The sequence below is a fragment of the Dipodomys ordii genome, unplaced genomic scaffold (assembly GCF_000151885.1).
Source record: "Dipodomys ordii isolate 6190 unplaced genomic scaffold, Dord_2.0 Scaffold47, whole genome shotgun sequence".
Taxonomy (NCBI): domain Eukaryota; kingdom Metazoa; phylum Chordata; class Mammalia; order Rodentia; family Heteromyidae; genus Dipodomys; species Dipodomys ordii.
The window spans coordinates 6,379,575-6,406,150 of record NW_012267263.1 but is presented as its reverse complement, the minus strand read 5'-3'; the positions used below and the strand labels follow the sequence as shown (position 1 = coordinate 6,406,150).

The 26,576-nt window shown below is 43.4% G+C and overlaps 1 protein-coding gene across 1 annotated transcript in view; it reads right to left on the bottom strand.

Moving 5' to 3' along the window:
• Nucleotides 1–26,576, bottom strand: part of Npas2 (neuronal PAS domain protein 2) — a 179,731-nt gene that overhangs the window by 51,982 nt on the left and 101,173 nt on the right. Inside the window, exons 3-5 of the mRNA XM_013019736.1 lie at nt 21,482–21,630; nt 14,193–14,284; nt 7,408–7,497 (exon numbers count right to left, since the gene is read on the bottom strand). Of these exons, the coding sequence (XP_012875190.1) occupies nt 7,408–7,497; nt 14,193–14,284; nt 21,482–21,630 (331 nt within the window). The remainder of the gene's footprint in view (nt 1–7,407; nt 7,498–14,192; nt 14,285–21,481; nt 21,631–26,576) is intronic.

Genomic DNA, 26,576 nt, shown 5'->3' with positions numbered 1-26,576 from the left:
TAAGCAGGGCTAGGCCAATGGGGTAGGGCTAGGCAACCCGGGAAGCAGGACCCAAGGTTACAGAGACTTGGCTTAAGGAGTCCACGCAGCAGAGGGCACTGAGGGACTTCAGACAGCCAGGAGCAGTGCAGCAGCCAGCCCACGACTTAACATGGGTTGACTTAGGGTTTCCTGACTTTACGATAGTACAAAAGACATCCATATTCAGTAGGAATGACACTTAGAAATGTTCTGTTTTCCTGGGCTAGTGATGTAGTCTAACCATGGGAGGTGGCAGCAGCAGCCGGGGGCTGCAGCTCCCAGTCAGCTCATGAGCAGACACAGCACTGCAGTACGCTGTGCTGGTGGACTCGGTTGCATAGTTTAGGTGCAGCCAGAACATTTTCAATGTACAATACAGCTTGCCCTGTGTTTATCAACACGGGCTAGCCTGATGGTAAGTTGAGGAGCATCTGTACTTATATTTTAAAGAGGTCCTGCTCATGATTTAAAGGAACGGGGCACCCGAAGTCAGGCTAGTGCTGTCCAGAGTGTGAAGGGAGACAGGATGGGGAGGAGGAACAGAGTGCAAAGGCATGCATTCACTATCAAAGCTGCAACCAATATTACTGAGGGGTGCTAGGTGCCAGGCTCTGGGCAAGGGAAGAAACACACAGAAGAGGCAAAGGAGTCAGTGCTGTAGGGGTTTGAGGATGGTGGACCCAGCTTAGTGGCTGACTGGAAAACAGGAGGGGAGGAGGGGAGAAAGGAAGAACTTGGAATGGCTGTGGTTGGAAGCATTATATGTATGTGTGTATCCTTGTATGTATGTATGTATGTACGTATGTATGTATCTCTATCTGCCCACCTACCTGCCTATCTATACTGTGTGTGTGTGTGTGTGTGTGTATATATATATATATATATATATATGCACACACATATACACACATACATACATAGTCCTGGGGCTTGAAATCAGGGCTTGGGCATTATCCCTTAGTTTTTTTGCTCAAGGCTGGCTTGTGCTACAGCTCTACTTCTGCTCTTTTGGTGACTGGTTGGAGATGAGAGTCTCGCAGATTTTTCTGTTCAGTCTGGCTTTGAGGTGCTACCCTTAGATCTCAGCCTCCTGAGTAGCTAGTATTACAAGCGTGAGCCACCAGTGCCCGGCTGGAGGCAGCGATTTTTACTTATATGAACAGACTATCACAGACATCCTCACCAGCTCATGTTATCATTTCTCAGTTTGGCTTTCTCCACCTGTTTTCCAATGCTCATGGTTTTATTTTAATCTCATTCCCTTTAGCTTCTTCAGCAGATGACTCATGTTCACAGACAACAGTAGCCTTTCTTCATAAAGATATTTCAGACACATGAAAAACATCTCTAAGTCCCTGTATGGGGTTTTCTCAGAGGGCCCCTTCAGAAGCTGCTTCCCTAAGATTGTGTGGCAGAGGGTAGGGTGAAGGGCTTCCTGGCCTAGGTGAGCATATGGAAGGGCAAGGGCAGGCTGGAGGGTGGTGGAACACCTCAGTGTCTACACAAAGTAAAGATGAACAAAGGGAGGTGGGAAAAGGTGTGTTGCTGGGGAGATTGGTAGGAATGTGGGTTAATACTCTCACAGGGCTCAGAACTATGCTTGGCTCTTACCTGGATTTGCCAGTATATTACTATCATGCAATTTCCACATGCTATCAAAAGGTGATAATCTGATCATTTAAACACTAACATGGATAGAAGGTAAATTCCATCTGCAACTGAACTCTTCCTTGAATGAGCTGCACTCTGTTGATTAAAATAGTAGCAATTACGGATAAAGAGGAGGGAAAACACCATGTATAGCTACTATCATTGCTAAGTCCCATGGTCAAGAGCCAGTCCTTACCTGTGGGAGGCAGGCCTTCTCTTGCTGGCTGGCCCTAGGCTGTGTTATGTCAGAACTACTCCTGTTCTGAGCTTTCCTGCCCTGAGTTCCTCAACTCACCTTTCCCAGGTTTCCCCACTAGAAAAGCTGTAGACTCAGGCCACTTCTGGCCCTTCAACTAGTAGCACAGGCTCAACTCTGCTGCTCAAAGTGAAACAGGCCTGTACCAAAAGCACAGGAGCCAACTGGCAGGAATCGAAGTGGGCTGGGTGGATGTTCAGTCCCTAAATGTCCTTGAGGGACCCCAGCAGTTCTGGCTATCGAGATGTGTGCTGGGCACACTGAGAAGGGATACATGAGAAATCCTGGGAGGCAGGCGTGGGCTCAGGGAAGTCCTCCTGGGCCTTGATCTATCCTAAGAAGTCAGAGGCACGATTGAGATGCTTACATTCAGCTGAAATTCAAATCAAACTGAAGGCCAGATGGTCAAGCTCCCATAAGACAAAAGGAGAATCACTCTGACTTGATGTAGTGAAGACTTAACTAAATATACAAAATCCCAACTATAAAGAAAAAGTATCTGTCATCAAAGTACCCTGGAAAGGGAAGGGGTATCCACATAGTGAGCCTATGGTAAAGATCTACAATTCACAATGAAGGTTAAATATTGTGGCACACCTTGAGAAGGCGTCAGTGAGCCCAACTGCAATTTGCCTACTCTGCCTTGGGGGTCAGGGTTCCCACCAAACACCTTCCTTCAAAGCAGGACGAGGCGGGCTAGCCATTCCTGAGTAGAGAGTTTAGTCCTCTGCCCAGCCAGTGGAGTCATTCACACAAGTCGCATCCTCCATGGAACCAGGGAGTGTCCAGTTTCTTTATAACAAAGTTCACCTCCTGTGATGCACCTGTTCCCAAGTGCATCCCTGGGCATACCTGTATGGTAGGCTTTGTTTCCTCTCTTGCAATCTGAGAATGTGTGGCTCATGACCTGCTGTCAATCTTACCTGTCCTATGCGCTGTGTTGTATGTTAGGATGTGCTCACTGCCTTACAGTGGGGTGACTGATAGGTGATAAAAGCAAAACTTCTCTGAAGAGCAGATCAGAGAAACACAGCCTATTAGTCATTCCAGGAACGGCCCAAAATTCAGTGGGAAACCATCAACATACACTCTGCAGGTGCCAGTGGCTCACACCTGTAAGTTACTCAGGAGGTTGAAATCTGTGGATACTGCAGTTCAAAGTCAGCTCAGGCTGAGACTCTATCTTCAGCTAATTACCAGAAGTGGAGCTGTGGTTCAAGTGGTAGAGCCACTAGCCTTGAGTGAAAAAGCTAAGAGACAGCACCCATGCCCTGAATTCAAGCCCCAAAACTGACAAAAATACATCATAGTTTATATATCTGATCCATTACATTTATGATAATATCTTGAAGCATTATTTCTTAACTTTTTTTTTTGGTGTCAATACTGGGGCTTAAACCCAGGGCCTCAGCATTGTCCCTTAGCTTTTTTGCTCAGTCTAGTGCTCTACCACTTGATCCACAGGTCCACTCTGTGTGTGTGTGTGTCTGTGTGTCTGTATGTGTCTATGTGTAGCTTGGAATGTGGCAGCTCCAGTTACAAATCCATCCCCTTGTTCAATTAATGTTTAGGAACTTGCTTAGGACAAGAGACATCATTTCTGCCTTTAGAGCTTTGGTCCTTCTTATTAGGCAGACATCACTCTCAAGAGCAAGTCAGAAAGGGGATCTGGGATGCTAATTAAAAAAATAAAATCAACAAAAGTCCGAACATGAAACACAGACCATGTCTACTTTTTACTGTGTGTGTGTATCTTAAACTCTGGGCTTCATGCCCTCATTTGGCTTTTTCACTCAAAGTTAGCACTCTACCACTTGAGCTGCAGCTTCACTTCCGGCTTCTTAGAGTGGGTTTACTAGAGGTAAGAGTCTCATGGACTTTCCCGCCAGGGCTGGCCTTGAACTGTGATCCTTAGATCTCAGCATCTTGATTAGCTACCAGTGCCTGGCTAGGCTTACAATTCTGTCCAGGCCTCAACTTCCTTTCATCCTTCCCGAGAGGAACTCATCCCAGGAGTCCTTTGAGCTCCTGTTCTCATTTCCATGTTGAAAGTCTGTTGATTATAGACAGCAAGATGGGACAAATGAGGAGAGCTCTGCTTTTACTGCAAAATTACATTAGTTTCTTCTGTGCTTGGTCAAACTGGGAACAGAAATTCTGGGATAGCTCCTCAGGAGACTGCTATACAACAGTCTATCCTATGAGCCCATGGTCTGAGAGTCTAGAAGTATGGTGGAAACAGAGAGAGACTTTAAGGCAGACAGTCTCTGATAGCAGTTGAATTCTGTTTTGTTTTTTAATATCTCCATCCCCAATGTCCTTCTCATCCCTAGCTACACAGGGGGTGATGGGACTGAGCCTGGGTGTGCCAGCCTATGCTTGAGGGTTTGCTTCTGGGCGTTAGAGCTTCCTGTCCCCTGCCCCCCCTGTGTCCCGCGGCCAACCCTTCCCCACAGACTGGCCTCCATCTTCAGCTCCTCATTCTCTCCCTTCCAAATCACCCACCACAACTTTACTCACTCCTCTATAGCATTACGAGGAGTGGTAAAGCACTAAGCACTACAGCCAAAATGACTGAGTTAATATGGCGGCTCCATTCCTGGCTGGCTGTGGATCCTTGAGTAAATTACTTAACTTCTCTGTGCTGCCATCGACAAGGAGAGCAAATATGATCTAGCCCTCCCTCTGGGGAAGGCATTGTTCCAAGTGCTTTTACACAGAGAAATTACTTTTTTGTGTGTGCCAGTACTGGGCATGAACTCAGGGCCGCAGCACTGTGCCTGAGCTATTTCTCTCAAGGATGGCGTTCTACCACTGGTGCCATACTTCCACTTCTGGCTTTTTGGTGGTTAACTGGAGATACAAGTTTCATAGGCTTTCCTGACTGGGCTGCTATCCTCAGATCTGAGCCTCCTGAGTTGCTAGGATTATAGGCATGAGCTACTGGCACCCAGCTGCAAGTGAGTCTTAAGGATAACTGATGCCCAGTATGCATTCAGGGTTAGACACTAATGGTTGGGTGGGTAGAACTTAAGCCAAAGTGCAACACTTGAAGGAAAAGACAAATCACAGGGCTTTTGGACATGCAGTGTGTCCTCTGTGGTGAGATCCGGGCTCACACTGAGGAATGAGTACATACAAACTGAAGCCAACTGAACTAGAAACAGAATGCTACCTTTGGTGTTAGGAAGATGTCAGACCAAAGTGCAACCCTTGAAGGAAAAGACAAATCACAGGGCTTTTGGACATGCAGTGTGTCCTCTGTGGCGAGATCCGGGCTCACACTGAGGAATGAGTACATACAAACTGAAGCCAACTGAACTAGAAACAGAATGCTACCTTTGGTGTTAGGAAGATGTCAGACCATCCTGGGCCCTGTAGAGCTTCCCCTGCTCTGAGCCCTGCCTTGACATTGCTAGATGGGACTCTGGACTTTCCTTGAAAAGAGGAGCAACAGAGGTATGACTCCCAGATCACCCAGCTGTGTGCTATATGCTGCTGGACGCAGGGAAGTTTCCACCCATTTGCAAAAGACCACCCTGGTAAGTAGTAGGCAATAAAAACTAGCAGTAAATTGAAGTTAGATTTCAGCAGGGCCCAAGCTGCGGCCTACTTCTCTTAGGAGTTCAGGGCTGCCAAGTTGTGTGTGTGTCTACCGTGGGTCTCTGTGTAGATACTTAAGAAGTATTCAAATGAGTCTAGCATTAATAAGTTAAGAGTACAGATCATTTCTGATCCTTTCAGACTCAGAGAACAATCTATAAACATAGTCCTGAATGGCTTTATAATTTCAAGTCGTAAGAATGCCCATCTTACTTTCCACCGTTTATGGCAAAGGGTCAGATAACTGTAAGAGCATTAAGCAGAACAGTGCACTCCTGCGTACCAAATGACTCTGCTCTGTCTCCCCTTCCTGGCCAGGGGACACAGCACATTTAGTAGTTTTCCATCAGGGCCCATCACTCCAATTTTATTCCTTCAAAGCAGAACACAAGCTCCCTCTGGAGAGCCACTGAACTTCCCTCCTTTCTCTAGATGTCCTCAGTTGAGGCCCCAAGAAGCCATGCTGAAGACAGGGGTCATGTCTGCCCCATGACTATCCTCCTCGTGGTCTCTGCTACAATCAAGGCATAGGGGACCTTGGCCTTCTCTGGGATGAGAAGGAGCCTCTTCTAGCCACTGTCACAAGGCGTATAGACACCTCTGTCAGCCTGGTGCACCCGGGCTTCAGGAGGTGGGCTGAAACACAAAGATGAGACCTGAAGGGGTAGACTATGGTATAATTGGAAGGTATCTGCCTAGGCACAGTGATTGTTCTGAGGGGCAGATCTGTGTGCACACGACATCATTTGCAGAAAGATGGACTGGAGTAGAGGAAAGCAAGGAATGGATGCACCCAGGACCCTCAGGAGAGCAGAGTGCTAAGGTAGAGAGAAGCTGCCCACAAGGCAAGCCATGTTGCTGCTCAGGCAGGTGTGGCTAAGGGAAGGGAACCACAGACCCCCATTGTCTTTATGTGTGAACCCAGGGCAAGCTATTACCCTCCTCATCACATGAACTGGCCACCTATGCCTTGTGTGCAGAGGTGAGGAATGGCTGCAGTGGATGGAAGGACAGATGAGAGAGAACGTTTATCCACCCCATGCAATGCTGCTGGTGGGGCTGACATTCAGGATCAGGTTCCGTAGGAATCAATGATGGTGTGGGAGGACATGGGAGAGGGGCCTTCAAGGACATGTCCTGTACTAGAGTGGCACAGATCTATGAGTTGGTCATACCATCCTGAGCCCAGGGTTACCAGGGAGAACCGAAAGGAAAGGGAGGTAGGGAAGAAGGAAGACAGAAGAGAGAAGGAAAGAGACACATCTACCTATTGGGACGGACATCTGTCAACATCTGTCACCACCTCCCTAGCCTGGACTGCAGAGCTGGTCCTCACCTCCTGGCCTGCCCAATCCCTGATCACCCCTAAGGCCTTCCAAGAGGTTAGTTCAACAGTGTCTTCCCAAAACATTTTAACTCTCAGGAAATTATCTGTGCTGCTATACCCTCATGACGAATAGTGCCGCAACCTGCGTGCAATCTCAGCCACGTCTCTGAGAGCTCCAGTCTGAGCTCTCTGTTGCCCATTCCTCCCTCAGGTCTCAGCTGTCCCCTGAGCTCAGCTCACGGTGCTGTGGCTCTGGGTGATCTCTGGGCTCTGGTTTCATGTCTGTACTCTACAAGCCTTGGCTTGCAGAGATCCTGATGCCCTGGCTGTCCCAGTGTAATACATGCCTGCTCCTGCCCTTTGTCTGCCCTAGGACCTTGGGCTTTGCCTAGTTTGGGCTTTCAGTACTCCGACACCAAGGAGGATCTGAATTCCCTTTTCACACATACCTCCCCAAACCTGTCCCACCTCCAACCGGAGACCTGAATGATTCTCCACACACAAAAAAAAGAAAAAGTGAGCTGGCAGGTTCTCTAGAGCAGAAACTCACCGGTAAATGGCCGAGGAGAGGTGTGATACTATCAGAAACATAGATGATGCTGCCGTCCGTGGTCACTGCGATAATGAAGCCGTCTAATGCCTGTGGAAGATGCAACAGTTGAAATCTCCTTAATGGTGCCTTCCCGGAGCAAATGGCATTGAAGCAAAGGACCCATCTGATGACCTAGCTCTGTTCAATAATCTTTACAATATTTCCATGAATAGCCCCACAAAACTCTTCTGCCACATGTACAGGATGTTTTGTTATGCTTGCAAAAGCAGGATAGGCTGAGGGACAGAGCTGACCCACTGGTCTCACAGAACCTACTCATACTCGCCACATTACTTGACTGAGTCAGAAAGATCACTGTCATCATTAAGAGGCATCAGTAGTATGGTCGGGTCCCCATCCCTGTAGCCCAGATAACATGTAACAGTCCTGAATTCCACAGTAACATTTTCTGCAAAATGTAAGAGCAAATGAATGCCTTACAGACAATATGTCTGTTAGCCAAGGGAGACTTCTTGCTTGCATTTGCTGCCACAAAAGAAACTGCTATTGAAAGAATCATTAATAAAGGACATTCACAGCCAGGCCCTGGTGGCTCATGCCAGTAATTCTAGCTACTCAGGAGTCTGAGATCTGAGGGTTTTGGTTTGAAGCCAGCCCAGGAAGTAAAGGTTATAAGACTCTTATCTCCAATAAACTACTCAGAAAAAGTTGGAATGGTACTATGGCTTAAGTGGTAGAATGCTAGTCTTGAGCACAAAGAGTCTCAAGGCTCAGCTCATGGACAGCATCCAGGATCAGGAAAAAAAAAAGAACATTCACAGCTGGGCATGGTGGTTCATGCCTGTAATCCTAGCTACGTGGTAAGTATAAATAGGGGGATCACAATCCAGATCATCCTGGACCAAAAAATGATCCTAAAAGAAAAATAAGAAGAGCAAAAAAGGGCTGTGTAATTTAAGTGGCAGAACACTTAGTATGAAGCCCTGAGTTCAAACCCCAGTACTATCAAAATACTAAAAAGTCTGGGTAGGGGATAGATGTTTTATAACACAACTAGACATACAAACATTTCTGGAATTGTGAAAAAACATATTTACACACCTTAGATATCTAAGACATCTTTAGACTATATACTAAGCACATGGCCCTGAATACTCAAAAACTACAAGAACGATGTGAACACTGATTTCTCACCAGGCACACACTTTCAATGTTTTAAGTATTTGCTGAGACTTCATGAAATGTGTGTATGTATATGAATGCTAGTACTGGAGCTTGAACTCAGGACCCTGGGCTTGCTTGGCTTGTTCCCTTATGGCTGGTACTCTGCCACCTGAGCCATACCTTGCTGGTTATTTCTGAGGTAGAGCCTTGCAGACTTTTCTTCCCAGGCCAGCCTTGAACCCTGATCCTCTAAGTCTCAGTCTCTAGTAGTTGGGATTACAGGCATGAGTCACTGGTAAGAACTGTGACAATGTATTTTCATATGGATGCTCACAATGCTTTTAGAAAGACACATCTCAAGAGCTGATTTCTAAAATGCAAACTGTGTGATTCATCAGAGAACAGGTCTCACTAGCAACTGGCTGTCTGCAGAGCTCCAGTGAGATGGAAGAGATTAAAAACACAGCTTAACCTCTCCAGAAAGCAGATCTTTGCGGGAAGAATGCATGTGGTCAGGTGACATCCACTGTGCTCCTGGCACTGTCAGGTCACTGTTTCAAAACAGTTGCATCTCCTAATCTGAGAAAAAAGAATGAACTATGTGCTTAGCAAGCTCTGGCAACATTTCACATGTCTTCAACTAAATCCTGCCAGGGTGCAGCTGAGAATCTGCCTGGGCAAAAGAGCATTGATTCTTTGAAGTCTGGAGGGTGTAAGGCCGTCAGAGCCAGAACAGTCCTCTTACTGTACTGACGGAAGGAAGGACAGCTTTACTGAATACCGACATGTGAGGGGGAGCTTCTCTGCAGGAAAACTGACAGTAGGCTCATGTATTATTTTATATTGGCTTAGATTTAAGACCGAAAAAAACACATTTGCGGGCATGCCTATACTGGGGCTTGAACTCTAGCTTCATGCTCTTATTTCTGCTCACAGCTGGTGCCTAGCTTACAAACATTATTTTTCCCCTGATGGTACTACGATTTATACTCAGGACCTCATTCTTGCTTGGCAGGTGCTCTATCACTTTATCCACACCTCTTCTTTTTGCTTTACTTTTCAGATGGTCTTTCTTTTATGAGAGGGCTGGCCTTGCCTTGAACCATGATCTTCTCAATATTTCATTCCAAGCACTTATGTCACTATACCTAGTCTAAAGCACCTCCCTTCCCCCTTCCCTCCCTTTCTTCCTATGGCTTTGTGCTTTGAATATTAGAGCTCTTACCATGGAGCCATGCCACCAGCTCTAATTTTTACTGCTTATTTTCCAGATGGGGGTCTTGCTTCCTTCCTGGGAGTCTGCCTAGGCAACATCCACCCATGATAAACTTCTAAGTAGCTAGAAAACCAGTACCATATCTAGTTCTACACTGAGAAGGGGTCTTGAGGCCTATTTTTCTGCCTGGGATAGCCTTGATACTTGATACCAACAACTTGAACCTCCCAAGTAGCTAAGATTTCAGGTATGAGCCACCAGCACCTGGCATAAAGCACATTTCTTAGATGAACGTCATCAACTGGGCAATGTGTGCAGACAGTTTTGGTTCTCATTAATGGATGGGTGGTGCTGTCACCTAGTGGGAGGGGCCAGAGATGCTACAAAACATCCCACACTGTACAGAAGAGCTCCAAGTGTCAGTCCTGCCAAGGTTGAGGAACTCTGAATTAGATTTATGGGCTATGATGACCAAGAAAGTCTATTCTAGTAACTTTCACTTCCTTTTTTTCTCCCTTGTTCTTTTTTTCTGAATGTATTTTTTATAAATTTATTTTTAATAGCTGCACAAAAGCAAAAAATTAGACATATTTATGGGGTACTCATAATGTTTTATTTTTTATGTGTGCTAGTACCAGGCCTTGAATTCAGGGTCTCTTGCTCTTGCTCAGCTCAAAACTGAAGCTCTTCAACTTCAGCTACACTTCCACTTGCAGCTTTTTGCTAGTTAATTAGAAATAAGCATCTAGAGGATTAGTCTACCCAAGACTGGCTTTGAACTTTGATTTTCAGATTTGGCTTCTGAGTAGTTAGGATTACAGGTGTGAGCCTCTAGCATCCAGCCTCTGACATTTTGATACATGTATATATTGTGTAATATGTTTAAATCGAGTTAAACTTCTGTCCCTGCAAACATTCAGCATTTCTTTATGGAGGAAGCATGAAAAATCCTTTCTTCTAGCTTTTTGAAATGCGCAAAACATTATCATTATCTATAGTCACCCTCGTGTACTGGAGCACACTGGGTCTCCCTGCCCTACTGTACCCTAGCACCCACCCATTGGCCTTCTTAGATCCTCTGCCCTCCTTTCATTCCCTGGCTTCCAGAAACCACTATTCTATTCCCCACTATTTGCAACTTTTCCTGAAGTGAATGTTTGTAAGGTGTGGAGGTGCTCTTAAGGACGTTGGCTGGAGCTTTCTGGAAAAAGGCAGATTAGAAAGCTGGACAAAGTAGGAGTTGAATCATCAGTCTTTCTGCACAGTGAGCCCATGTCCTTCTTCAATTTGTCAGGCAAGTAGATATTTAAAAAGCTGAAGTATTTATAGAGGGAAGATCACATTCATTAGCTCAATGACATTTCCCATCACATATAAGAACCGAAGTGAGTCACTGTGTTAAGCATGCTTGTCTCTTGCCATAGCTTCAAACATCCCCCCTCCCTCCCCGCCCCCAACAGCACCCGAGAGAAAGTCAACAGCACATGACTGCACAGCCATGTAGGTAAAGTTGATTCTGACGGGTTCTAGAATTTTATACTTGCCACTAGCCAAAGAAAACTAAAACCTTCCCTTTCCACAATTCCCAATTTATGTCGGGCATTTCTTGATGGTTTTTTTTTGGAGGGGGGGAATAGCCTCTGGGCCAGGAGAAAGGATTGCTGTAGCATTTCTAGATAAAAATGCAGAGATAGTATGGCCTTGCCAGTTCCCAGTCAACAAGAGCTTTCCCTCCGTTCAAGTCACTCCTCTCCTTTTTGAGTCTTGTGACTACAGTCTCCACTCTTCTGATCTGCAACAGTCATCCTGTTTCTTTACACTGATGTCTGATTTTGTGCGATCTCAGAGAAAAAGGGGGAAAGGCAGGTTCATGCCTGGGGACATGGTTCCCTGGAAGTGTGAGTTCCATCTCCATTGGACAAAGAGAAACTCCTGGTTATAAGGACTGGTGTCTGGATCCCTACGTTCTCATGAGGTCCTCAGGAAATGCATCTAGAAAGAGGAGAGGCACCCTGGTGCCAGTGGCTCACGCCTATAACCCTTGCTACTCAGGGAGCTGAGATCTGAGAATCATGGTTCAAAGGGAGCCTGGGCAGAAGTCAGTGAGACTCTTATCTCCAATTAACCACTAAAAGTTGGAAGCTGTGGTTCAAGTGGTAGAATACCAGACTCGAAGGTAAAAGTTCAGGGATAGCACAGAGGTTTTGAGTCGAAGACCTAGTGTCAGCACACATGCATGTATGCACACATGTGCACACACGCACACACACACACACACACATACACGTACACACACACACACGCGCACACACACACACACACACACAAGGTCATGTGCATCTAGAATGGGACCTGCATTGTAGAGAAGCTACACTGTGGAAACTGATGACATTATTCTTATAGAGACCCCATATGTGTGGAGGGGCAGCTCAAGCCATCAGGGAGGAGAAGCCAGAAGGTTCTGGTCACTGAACACCAGGTCTTTGTCAACTGAAGAGCAACAGGTTAGAACAGAAGCATAAGCAGATCTAAGTCAACTATTAGCTGGTAGTTTAACAACTTGGAGCTGAAATTCAGAGACAAGGCCTATTGGTCAGATAGGCTTTAATTCTGGCCTAATTCACTCATTGAGTGACACTTCCTCTCTAGTTACTTCAAGGACTCTATACAGGTGCATTAAGATTTTCCTTAATCAAAAGTCTCTTTATAGAAGTTCCAGTCTCCTAAATTTCAGTCCCATTTTCCAGGCGATAAATTGATCAGTTTTTAACTTCATAAAAGCCTTGTTCCTCAGATTCATTTGATACTTTAACACTCACAAGAAACAACAAAAAGATTCTGCTTATAGGCTTATTAAAAGCTGCCTACTGCTAAGTGCCAGCGGCTCAAAGTTATAATCCCAGCTACTCAGGAGGCTGAAAACAGGAACAACAATTGTTCTAGGTTAGTTCAGGCAGGAAAGTCTATGTGACGTCATCTCCTTGGAAGATGATGGATATGGTGGCACAAGCCTGTCATCTCAGCTATGATGGGATGTTAAATAGATGGCTCAAGGTTCAGGCATCTGTCTGTGCAGGAAGAACCTATCATAAAAACAATTAGCATAGAAAGCTGGAAAATATGTATTTAGGCTGAAAATAGCATGGGCAATTTATGACCATAACTCTTGCTCCTAATGAAATGAAAATGCTTTTAGATATGCATTAAATTATGTCACTGCTCTTAAAAAAATAACCAACACAAAAACTGGCTGGAGATATGGGTCAGTGCTAGAGTACTTGCTTATCAAGCACAAAGCTCTGAGTTCAAAAACCAGTAAAACACACACACGCACACACACAAGTATTTTATACAACATGATTATATGTTTTAACTACCTTTCCACACGAATTAAAAGATAAATCCATGTATATAAGGTAGCATAATGATGCATTAATTTAACATTATATTTCACAAGCTGCTTTAAATTTAACATACTTAAAATGCATTGCTTCTGCAGAAAGTTCTCTATTTTCTTTAAATATAGTTCCTATGTAGAGCTAAGTATCTCTCATTTTATGCAAATGTTCATTAATGCATTTATATTTCATAATATTTAGACATCTTTATTCTGGCATTTTCTTATTCCAGTACTTTCTGTTTTCTGCATGTTAATCTATGTAAATTAAAGTTTATACCAGCCTTATATAGACACATGGGTAAGCTATAGAAAGATTTATCCTAAGAAGCCACTCTCTGGAAACCCTATCCAGAGTTGCTCATTGTATGAACTGTGATGAACTTTATTTTACTAATCTCACCTCTCCAGGCTCTCTTAGGTCAAGGGCCTGGACTTGCTATGGATCAGGCTTCTCTTCCCACAGGGTCATATCCAAAGGCCTCTGTTCTTTCCCCTTGGAAGTAAGAGTACTCTGCCAGATGCTTTACAGAGACTGGTCCTCACCTGTACCAAGGGCTTTTAGCCACATGTAAATATAAGGATACTGGAGGAGGTTTTCACAAATCCAGCCCTATGAACCTGGCACTTGAACCAGAGGATAAAACCTGGGTATCTTGGCATGGCAAAGGCAGACACCGATCACTGTGATTGATACTCACAGGCCATGTTGAAATAATAGGAGCTGAAGTTAAAAGCATAACTTTCAGAAAAGACTTGTTTTGTTTCTACTCAGCTCCTGAACCAGGTGTCCTGTAGTAAGAAGGGGAGCTAACACAACCACATTTCACTCGAGATTTTTGCTTTTATGGTACCCTAACTCCATATGTATAAACAAGAGCAGGCAAAACCTCAGGCCAATATCTAGTTCAAGACCTCCTTCCCAGGTCCAGAACAGCTCTTCCTCTGGGCACAAGGTCTAATGAGGAGTACTTTGTAAATTAATAATGTGAAAGTACATTTCACCTCCAACATCAGCTGGGTGAATTCTTCATTACTGAGGAATGAAGGCTTCCAATCTTGCTGAATGTCGCAGATTTCCGTTTGTGCTGAGACTTCTACAGAAAAAGAAAAACATACAAACTTATGTTCAAAGGCAACTAGGACTTGGAACTTACCAATGAAGCGCATATTACTTCTGTTACTTTTGTGTAAACTTCAATGCAATAATTAAACTAATACAAGGAAATATATTATCCTGATGTCTGAAGACTGGGAACTTTGGTTACAATGGGCTTAAATATACTTTTTGTTATTTTCATTTGTGTTTGTGCATGTGTGCATGTATGTATGTGTGTGTGCGTGCGCACGTGTACGCATGCACGTGCACACGCATGTATGGTATGCGGGCATGTTGGTACTGAGGCTTGAACTCAGGGCCTTCAATTCTTTGCTTAGCTTCTTCACTCAAGGCTGGCACTTTACCACTTATGCCATGCTTCCACTTTTGGCTCTTTGTGATTAATTGTGGTAAGAGTTTCACAGACTTTTCTGACCAAGCATGATCCTCAGAGCTGAGTCTCCTGAGTAGCTGGGATTATATGCGTTAGCCACTGGCACATAGCTAAAAACATTTTAAAAAGTATTTTTACACCCCTTTAATGAAGGAAGATAGAATAATCTCAGCCTGGGCATAACACCTGCCACCGATAGAGGCATAATGCCTCTCAGCAGCAGCAACTGGCATCAAATAGGTGCTACCTATCAAAGCAACAGGAATGAAGACTGGGACGGTGACTTCTTCATGGTTAAGGCAAAAATACTTCAGAGATCTGGGTTTTCAGAAGTCCTAAAGGGTGAAAGTCAGTGGTCCAGTGGATGCTCCAGTCACGGTCCCCCGCCCCTACAACTTCATGCCCAAAATTCCAGAATCATCATAGGCTTATACTAAATAACCTGTTTATTAGAAAAGAATGACTTTTTCTATCATTTCCATTACTGAACAATAATGCACTATACAAAATACTCATTACTTGAGGTTTTGTTTGAGATTTTTTTGCTTCTTTCTGAGGTGTTGGGGATAGAACCTAGGGCCTCACACATGCTGGACAAGTGCCCTATCATTAATCTACAACCACAGCCCAAAGGTTCTGTTGAAGACCCGGCCTTACTGTTCTCAAGACATATTTCTTGTTGTTAATCTATAGTCTACCATTTCACATAACTATCTTACACTGAGACATTATTCACATTGATTAATTCAATAACCACTGGGTTGGACAGGACTCAAATATTATATAACTTTCATTTTTCAAATATGGCTTATTCCACCCTTTTTAAAAATGTTGGTACTTGGTCTTGAACTCAGGGTCTGAGAGCTGTCTCTAGGCTTTTATACTCAAGTCTGGCACTTCACTACTTGAGCCACAGCTCCACTTCTGGCTTTTTGCTGGTTAACTGAAGACAAGAATATCCATAGACTTTTCTGCCTTGATTGAGTTTGAACCTTGATCCTCAGATCTCAACCTACAGAGAAGCTATGAGTATAGGTATAAGCTACCAGCACCTGGCTTGGTTTAATTTACTTTATCTCTCATAAAATTATTACAGTGTGTGCAAATGTGATATTTGTAATTATTTGTATGGCCTCCATATTAAGCCAACATTTTTATCTACATTATATGGAAAAACCACTTTCTAGGGCTGGGAAGGTGGCACAGTGGTAAAGCGCTTGCCTTGCATGCATGAGGCCCTGGGTTCGATTCCTCAGCACCACATAAGCAGAAAAAAAAAGCCGGAAGTGGTGCTGTGGCTCAAGTGGTAGAGTGCTAGCCTTGAGCTGAAGAGCTGAGGGACAGCACCCAGTCTCAGAGTTCAGACCCCATGACCGGACCCCAAAAAAATACTTTCTAGGTATTAGTTTCTTAATACTGACAAAACAGTAAGAAAATTCGACTTATAATTGTTTTAACAGATTAAAATAAAACTAACCTATTAAGTTTCTGGAGAAAGCAAATTGTTCAGGTAGATACACTATCCAATGTAACACTTATTTGAAGTGTTTAGCATTGAATCCAAGTCTCTATGAGTGCTAAACATGTGCTCTGCCACTAAGCTATAACCACAGTGTCTACACCCCTAGGTTTGAGAATTGCCTTTATGGGGTGCATAAAAATGAACTCTGCTATCTCAATGAATGATCTGAAAGAAGTCAGCAGTTGCTTGTGAAGAAAGATGGTGGTGTGTAGGGCTGAGAGACTCTAAACCTCATTCTATCTTCTACCAATGTTCTAGTCAATGCCAGGCTCTTCTGATAAGTTTCTTCCTTCTAGATGTCTAAAAGAACAAATTCCTGCTGCTGTTAACACAAAATTGGACCTCTAGTCCTATGTGATTTTTAAGGACTACAAAAGAGGTGCTACAAACTTGTCAGGCAGGCAATCCAGTGAGAACCAGTGTGTTGGGCTTACTGCTGGGTGCCATGATACATGTGGCAAAATGCATGCTGGGAAGCAGGACATGGCACTACAAATCTTGGTCCCAGTTTATCTTGGGGTAAGGGAGTCAGGCTACATAAATAATTACCACAGTTTGACCACTTAGAAAAGGGATGGACCCATAAATACTTTCTTCCTTCTCCCTAACACAGTCATGTTAAAAGTTCATCTGAGCAGTAGGAATAGACTGGATTGTTTGGGAAAGGAGTCTTTCTGGCAGCCTTTCAAATTTCATTTAGGTAGAGGTCCATTCAACTTAATGATGAAGGGAAAATGAAAGATCAAAAATGCCTTGATATAAGTAACCTTCAAATCATTTCTATGACCAACTACTTCTCAACACCAGCACGACATTACTGAAAACTGCCATTTCATTCACTTTGTGTTTCAACAATTTGATTTCAGTCCTTGAAAGGCTCAATTCATAGAACATAAAAAGTACATAAATGAGATAAGCTATCTCAAAGGAAGTAAATTCTGTCATACTGGGAAATAAAATTCAGGGTTTCAATCACATCTCCACTGATGGTTGTCATTACAGATAAGCCACAGGTGAGGGGGCACAGGTGAGGGGGGGAGACTAAGCAATGAGATGTGATCACAGTGTTTTTCTAAACATCAAGGGCAACCAAACTAACTGAGAACCATAAGAAAACACTGCAATTAACAGCCAGTACCCCCTTCCCTGTTCTGCTGTTGTGTAACTTCTAGTAACAGATTGCTCACCAACTGATTGCTTCTTGTGTGCCTGAACAGAACATATTTGGGCTGTATATGGTCACAGAAAAGCCTGGAAAATGCAAAAGAAACACAACAGCTGGTTACCCAGTCCAAAATTGAAAGCAGCCATGGTAAGAGTATATCTCCTTGTTCTGTGACCTTCTCCACCCCATCTCTCTCTCATCTATGAAGGCAGACACACTGAAGAGGCAAGCAGAACAACAGAACTTGATGTGGATTAATATTTCTCTTAGCTTGATACTCAACACAGGAAGAGGACAAGGTTTGGTTAGCCTTGTCTGGTAGAACTAGCATTCCGATGGACATAGACAAAGATGTTCCATATTCTATCTATCTAGGTAGTGGTCTCTTATAAAAGATTGGGTTGATATGATATCTCACTATGAAAAAAATATGGTCAGGTTCTTATTTTAATTTGGATTACTTAAAAGAGAATAAAGATACATTCTAGGATCAAGATTTGGCTCACGATCTGAGAAAATAGGAAAGCTTGGAAAAATGAAGAAAGAACGAAATAATTCAAACACAAATGTGGACCTAGTTGATGTTACTTATCCTGTGGTCTAACTTTAGCTTGAAGGTAGGAAGCATGTCTGAATCTGAACTCCTCAACCCTAGCTGCACATTAGAATGACTTGGGGAACATTAAAAATACTGATGTAGCTGGGCACTGGTGGCTCACACTTGTAATCCTAGCTCAGGAGTCTGAGGTATGAGGGTCACATTTCAAAGCCAGCCCAGGCAAGAAAGCCCATGAAATTTTTATCTTCAATTCACCAGAAAAAAGTTGGAAGTGGAGCTGGGGCTCAAGTGGTAGAGCATTAGCCTTAAACAAAAAAGGGACAATGTCGAGGCCTTGAGTTCAAGCCTCAGTAATGGCATAGAAAAAAGGAAAAAAAGAAAAGAAAAGAAAAGGAAGGGAGGAAGGAAGGAAGGAAGGAAGGAAGGAAGGAAGGAAGGAAGGAAGGAAGGAAGGAAGGAAGGAAGGAAGGAAGGAAGGAAGGAAGAAGCCAGGTGCTGGTGGCTCATACCAGCTACTCAGGAAGCTGAAATCCGAGGATCCTGGCTTAAGGCCAGCCTGGACACAAAAGTCTGTGAATCTCTTATTTCCAATTAATCAGCAAAATGACAAAAGTGGAAATGTGGCTCAAGTAGTAAAGTGTCAGCCTTGAACAAAAAAGCCAAGCAAGCGCATAATGCCCTGAGTTCAAGCCCCAGATCTATCACAGAAAAATGCTCAGGCCTGGTAAAAGCTTTACCCCCAACAAGTGTCCTGGATCTGAAATGTTTGCCCATTTCTGTGGAAATACTCTTCCATGCCGTTTCAACGTATTAACTTGATGTCAACTGGCTTGCAAAACTCCAAAAAATTTAGCAATCTTATCTTAAACTGGCACAAGCTAACTCCAGTACATTGCTCCAAAGAGTCTGCTGCATTGGTACCAGTTTGTATGTATGTATGTATGTATATATGTATGTATTTTGCTGGTACTAGGGCTTGAACTTAGGGCCTGGATGCTATCCTATGGCTTTTTAGCTGAAGCTGATCCTCTACCACTGGATCCACAGTTTCACCTGTGGATTTTTGCTGGTTAATTGGAGATATGAATCTTATAGACAGTCCTGCCTGGGCTGGCTTTGAACCTCCATCCTCAGATCTCAGCCTCCTGAGTATCTGGGATTAGCCATCAGTGTTAGGCTAAATCTATTTTTTTTAACTCCTTGGTTGATTCTGATGGCAGCCAATTCGGAAAAGAAATAAATCCACTAATGTATGGCTAAACACAGCTATGATACGAACATTTGTACGAGTCCCATACATCTTAGATGGGGGGTGTGAAAACAGGCCTCTGTAGCCAGGCTGCTGGGTTTAGACATCATATCTTCCTGAGTGACATGTGTCTCAGTTGCTTCATCTGTCCCCTGGGACTAGATTAAAATGCTGCCATGATGTTTAGAGCCCTCGCACTGTACATGGCTCACAGGTACCATGAATAAATGCTGGGCCTCACTTTCCTTCGCCATGCTCATTTGCCAGTGGGAATCACACCTTATGGGGAGGACACCAATTGTAGCTGTATTGGTTTTTCTACTTTAAGCCAAATTTTTGTTCAATCAATCATTTCTACATGAAACCTAGCATGGATTTTCCACTGCGGTCTGAGTTGGGCATCCAGACATGAACGAGGTCCTGAAGTGACCCCAACGGTGTTTAAGTAGGTTGTTCAGTGCTGGCCTTCATATTCTAAAAAAAAAGTGAGACTACCTAGGCTACCTGGGTTCAGGAGGCTACATTTCTGCTGACCTGTCTTTTCTGGGGTCCAGATTTGACAATCCTGTCATTCCACAGAGGACAGACCCCAGCATAAATGTCACACGGATGAACTTGATCCCAGCTGTCCTGTTTCTCTGTGGCACTGACCTAGTTTGAGTAATTGGCACAAAATATCTTGGCAATCAAAGTGACCTGCTATTTCACTTGGTTAAATCATTATTTAGGAAACAGAATCATTCTGATTAAATTATCAGAGCACCTGAATATTGCTGCAACACTTAATTCTAAATCCCACTTGTCTGGTCTCCCCTGACTTTTAATAAAAGTAATTAACATGTTCCTTGGGTAGTTTTGAAAGAAAACAAAAGGAGGATCTATTATTGCTGTCATATTATTATTAATAGGTACATACAATTATCAAAGAAATAATAAAAGAATGACATAAATAATGCAACTTTCCCATGTCCCAGCAGTGTCCTCTTCCTGAGTAGACATGAAATCATCTTGTCTAAGACAATGTTCTGGAGGAGGGGGTGGCACACCAAACATAATTATGAGCACACAGGAAAGGAGAAACTGTAATTACTTCCTTAATGGATCTGACATTTCTGACTTTATTATGTTTTCTGTCAAGGTTAGGGCAAAAAGAATTCTGTTCTTCCTGCTTGTGAATTGCTCCTGAACCCTCTTCACTGTTGTGACTTATTATTTGGTCCACTCAAGGGAAATGGCAAGGCAGGGTTGCTCAGAACTTAAGAGCCAAAGGGTTTGGGAGAGAACAAGTTTAAGGATGGCTCCCAGTGGTAAATAAAAGGGAATGGAATCTGCATATAGAAATGAACTAGCCAGGCATTGGAAGAACATGATTGAGTCATAATTCTAAGATTTCAAGAGGTAAAACCAATCTCCGGTAGTGGGAGTCAGGACAGTTAAGTTCAGGCAAAGTAGAAGTAGACAGGAAGAGGCAGCTATTGGGGAAGCTTTGTATGTTTATGCATGTGCATGTGTGTGTGCACATGCATGTGTGTGGTATGCCAGTACTGAGGCTTCTTCAACTCAGGGTCTAAGTGCCACTCCTTAGTTATTTTCTCAAGGCTAGGCTCTATTACTTGAGCCATACCTCCAATTCGAGCTTTTGCTGGCTAATTAGAGATAAAAGTCTCATGGACATTCCTGCCAAGGCTGACTTTGCATGTTGATTCTGAGGACTGTAAACATGAGCTGTCAGTGTCTTGGGTTTTAACACTGGCCTGTTCCAGGGATTTCTCATGAAGATTGCAACCATGGTGAATGGTACCTGCTTGGGCTGAGGATCACTGTAGGCTGCTCTGAACTCTCTCTTTAGGCTGATAAAGAATCTGATGCTGGGCACTGGTGGCTCACACCTGTAATCCTAGCTACTGAGGAAGCTGTGATCTTAGGACTGTAGTTCAAAGTCAGCCTGAGCAAGAAAGTCCATGAGATTCTTAACTACAATTAACTACCCAAAAGCCAAAAGTAGAGCTGTGGCTCAAGTATTAGCACACTAGCTTTGAATGAAAATGCTAAGGAATGGCATCCAGTCCCCAAGATCAAACCCCAGCATTGGCATACACACAACAAAGAACATAGAATATAAATCCTCTCCTCAACTTGCTGGACCTGGGACTATTGTGGAGGTCTTTGACTGGGAAGCTTGTGACCGAAGGGAGGATCTCTCTCTAGGGAGAGGCTCAGCTGGAAGAGCTGCCTGATGAGGTCAGCACCCCTTGGAAAGGTGTAGGTCAAGGTAGAATAAAACCAGACAGAAGCTCAACATTTACCATTGTGTTTCTGCAAAAACCCAATGACCTTCTCCAGCACAGTGGTTTTGTCCATTTTCCGCGTATTGCCAGGGAGCATGGAGCTGAGCTCTTTGATAAGAACATTGAACTGGTCTCGACGCTTCTTCTCAGACTTGTTTCGAGACGCTCTGCAAACATATAACACAATAGTTACTAGAACATTCCAAAGCTCTGTTATGAAACAGAGGTTGTTTTTTTTCCTTCCTTCCTTCCTTCCTTTCCTTTCCTTCCTCCCTCCCTCCTTTTTGTGCTGGTAGTATTGTATAAACTCAGGGCCTGTGTGCTGTCCTTTAGATTTTTCACTCAAGGCTAAGAATCTACCACTTGAGCCACAGCTCTTTTTTTTTTTTTTGTGAACTGGAGATAAAGGTTTCATGAACTCTCCTGAACATGCTGGCTCTGAACTGTGATCCTTAGATCTCAGTATCCTTAGTAGCTAGGATTAAAGTTGTGAGTCACTTGTGCCCAGCTTCAGAAGTACTCTGTATCCAAGTCTGTTTAACTGAGATTGTCTTATTAAAAAACTTGCTCAGGATAAAAACAGTAGCCACATTTCAGAGCTGAGAAAGATGTTTTGCTGGGCTTTTTTTCTTTGGCCACCAAGAAAAACAGCATTAGGAATACATTCTGACTCACATGCAAAAGCTTACACAGCTTAGCTCCTCTAAGACCTGTCATTCTAATTTCATAGAGCTTTAAGGTTCAGAGAGCAAGCGATGCTGTTTACCTGGATGGCTTCTGCCCAGAGAGACACACTCCAGGAATCCTTCTTCAGGTTCCAACCATGTTCTCTCTCCTCCAGAGACCTAAGTCTTGAGATGCCAAGTCACAGGGATGGTCTGGCATCCTGAGTGTGTCACCTGGGCATATGCCTGGCCTTTGCCCCTAAGATCTCTTTCCTGTTGGGGAGACAGTCTGTGGGCCATGAGGACCCAGTGCACAGGTACTGTGTGTGGCTCTCAATATGCCAGAACAGTAGAACATGTTTTAAGATGAAATGGAGGAACTCAAATGCATATTAAATCAAAGGAGCCAGTCTGGAAGTTACATACTATATGACTGTAACTATCTGCCACTCTGGTAAAGGTAAGACTACAAAGATAGGAAATGACTAGCTATCACCCTGGGAAGGGATAAACAGGCAGAACACAGAGGGCTATGAGAGCAATGACACTGTCTGTAGGATACTACAGAGGGAGGGGTATGCTATTATATGTTTGTCAAACCCACAGAACATACAGCACTAAGAGCAAGTCTTAATTCATACTATGGCCTTTGATGACTCTGACATGTCAATGAACTTCATCAACTCTACACAGAGTGCCAACTCAAGCAGGGCATATTGGCAGTGGGAGGAAGCTGTGTGTATGTCGGGGGGGGGAGGCTCTCAATTTTGCTGTGAACCTCAAAATCCTCTATAACATGAAGTCTATTTAAGAAATCCCATCCTATACTCTGTGCCTATAGAAAAGATGAATGCAAAGCTGTCAGTGACGGGGAGAAAACGTTTCCTAAGCTACCAAGTCACATAAGAGGTATTCTAGGCTTCTTAGGAATTAGAATAAGAGATGAGGAGATTTGGGGGGAAGGTGGGGTTAGGGCTGCTCTGACAACCAAAAGAAACACCTGACCAGGCCAGGCATATAGCTTATTTGCAGAGTGTTTGCCTAGGGTGTACATGTTTCTAGGTCTGTAAAATAGAGACAGAGACAGAGAGAGATAAAAGATAGACATGCAGACAAGAGAGAGAGACACACACACACAGGAGAGAGACAGAGAGAGAGAGAGACAGAGAAAGACAGACACACACACAAATACACACAGAGTCATGATGGAGTCTTCAACCTCTCCTGGATAACATACCAAAGTCTCTTTGTCAACAGTCAGCTTATCCCTAGGTGGTATGTATACAGCTGGGGAAAATAGCCTACTCCTTCCTAAAGCATCTAAGATAGGCTTGTCCCAGAAAGTCAGCTCATTGAGAGGAGACAAGGGGTGACACTGTTCAAAAAGAAATGTACTCTCATTACCTGACTTATGTAACTGTAACTCCTCTGTACATCACCTTTATAACAACAATAAAAAATAAAAAGTAGGAGAAAAACGAAGGGGATAAGGGTTCGATAGCACCGTCATCTCCTGTGCTCTATCTTTTGGTCCAGGGCCTGGGGTCAAGGTTCGGAGGGGAGCCAGTCCCTCATCAGGAGGCTCCTGGCAACGAGAGAAGTTGTGGTCTGTATAGAAGGTGTTGGTAGATGGTGGCAGGTATTTTGATACCTTCTTTGGGGCAGGTATGAAGATCTCCAGGCCTCAGCATCAATAAAGACTGCTTCCCCAAGTCACAGGGAAATCATACAGGCTAATATCCTTTCCTAAGATGGCTCAATGGCCACACCCAATGCTCGCCTCTGCCTGCCACACACCACCAGGCTTTTTTTCTTTTACAATTTTAATGTTATTATTAAGGTGTTATAAAGAGGGGCGGCCATTTTATTAGCTAGGTAATGAGTATATTTCTTTTTTTTTTTTTTTGGACAATGTCACCCCTTCCCTTACTTTCCCCTAGTTTCCCCCTCTCCCATCTCTACTCACAAGTTACATAGATCAATTCGTTTCAATAACTAGTATTTGTAGTTATACCTTTGTGTTCCTCTCCTAAGGGTATCCTCCTTTAGTCTGTTTGTGTGTAAATGCCTGTATAAGTTATCATGTCCAGTTATATTTTAGATCTAGCTTCTACATATGAGAGAAAACATGCACTTGTTTGTCTCTCTTGAGTTTGGCTTACCTCACTTAGCACAATTTGTTCTTGGTTCATCCATTTCCTTGCAAATGACCTCTTATTCTTTCTAATGGATGAGTAAAATTCCATTGTATATATGTACATTGTATTGATCTGTTGTAGGGCATTTGGGTTGTTTCACTAACCTGGCTATTGTGAATAGCGCAGCAATAAACATGGATGTGCAAGTGTTTTCTTTACCATATTCTGTAATGATCTGGATAAATGCCCAGGAGTGGCATGGCAGGATCACAGGGAAATTCTATGGTTAGTATTTTGAGGAACCTCCAAAACTCCATCAACACTGCAATAGGATTCCTTTTTCTCTGCATTTCTTGTTGTTTGAATTCTTCATATTGACCAATCTAGATATCTCAATGTTGTTTTGAGTTGCATTTCCTTTATGGCCAGGGATATTGAGTGTTTCCTCAGATGTCTATATGACATTCTTATGTCTTCTGAGAAGTCTCTTCTTAGCTCTTTTACCCATTTATTGATTGGTTTATTAGTTTGGGGGTTGTTAGTTTTTTGAGCTCCTTATACATTTTGGACATTAGGACTTAGTTGGATGAATTGCTAGTGCAGATTTTCTCCCAGTCTGTTGGCTATCTTTCTAGTTTAGTAACTGTGTCCTTTGTTGTGCTGAAACTTTTGACTTTGATGTAATCCCATTAAGTCAAAATCTCTCTTCTATCTGCTGTACCTCTGGGACTCTTCAAAAAAGTTCCTTCCTATACCTGTAAAGTTCTAATTCTTCTCCTATGCCATCTTGCAATAGTTTCAAACACAAGTTGTCTTTATTCTAACACACATTTCCAACTCACCTTACCCTAATTCTGTCTCACTCTGGACTATTTCCTGATCTTTTCTCAGAGCCTCGAAGCCTACTTCAGATGCACAGGCACTAAGAGTCTTTCCTCAAGGTCTTTTCTTCTCTGACTTCTCTCTGCTTCCTGTTTCTTCTTGGCTTTTAGATTAAGAGATTCCAGCATAGGCCTCATTCCTGGTTTCCTGGCTGAAGGCAGGTTTGGCAGGAAGAGGCTGGGTGCCTCATTGCTAGTTCAGGGTAAAAGGCACAATGTTCAAACACGAGAGAGAAGAAAGGCACCCACCTGTTCCATTTCTCAGTGCCTGTCTCTGCATTATAAATAATTTTTTAGCCTAGATTTTAAAGAGTGACATGCAACCTCCTTAGCCAAAAAAAGCTCTGTTCCTGTCCTAGTTTGCCCATTATAAATTATTTGTGAGCTGGTAACACACAGCTCATTATAGATCTGTTTTCTTCTTCAATGGGTGTACTGACATTGAACATGGCCTGGCAGAGAATTCAATGAAGGCTTCATCATTACTGCTAGGAACACAAGCTTGCTTCTGCCAGTCTTTAGCTGGGATGCACTGCAGTGCCCACTGGAAATCGCTCAATGTCAGTTGGATCCCAGCTCTGAGACAAGAGGGAGCCCAGGTACCTGGGATGACCTTGCTGCCAATAATGAAGTCTAGGAACTGGGATCACAGGGTAGAAGACACTTAAGCATTCTGCCTCTGGGATTTTTTTTTTAAGACATTATTTTCATTCCAAACAATTCATCCATTTAAATGTACAGCTTGATAAATTTTGTTAAATATGAAGGGAGCACTTTTGGAGTATGCTTTTCTGACTATTCGTATATAGTTTTATGCAGGCATAGGCATTCATTTCTCTTGGGTCAATAAGAGAGATGTGAAATTGTGAAGTAATTCCATAAACATATGCATAACATATGTTTGTATGTTATATAAACATACATATCATTATATATCACTTTGATATTGTTATACAAAGTTAGCTATACCCTTTATGCTTTTCTAAAAACTATGGATGAGTGTCCTCGCTGCCACCTCAACTACTTGGAATTGTCAGTCTTTATTTATTTATTTGCTTCGCTTTTTTTTTTTTTTACTTTAGCCATGAATGTGTTTTGTGGTTTTGATTTCTGTTTTGCTGGTTCTGGGGCTTGAACTCAGGGTTCTGTGATCTCACTTGGCTTTTTTGCTCACAGCTGACACTTTAGTACTTGAGCCACACCTCTACTTCCAGCTTTTTGCTGGCTATTTAGAGGTAAAGAGTCTTGTGGATTTGCCTGCCCAGGCTGGCTTTGAATCAAAATTCTTAGATCTTGGGGCTGGGAAGTTGGCTCAGTGGTAGAGTGCATGCCTTGCATGCCAGAGGCCCTGGGTTCGATTCCTCAGCACCACATAAGCAAAAAGAAAAAAGCCGGAAGTGGCGCTGTGGCTCAAGTGGTAGAGAGCTAG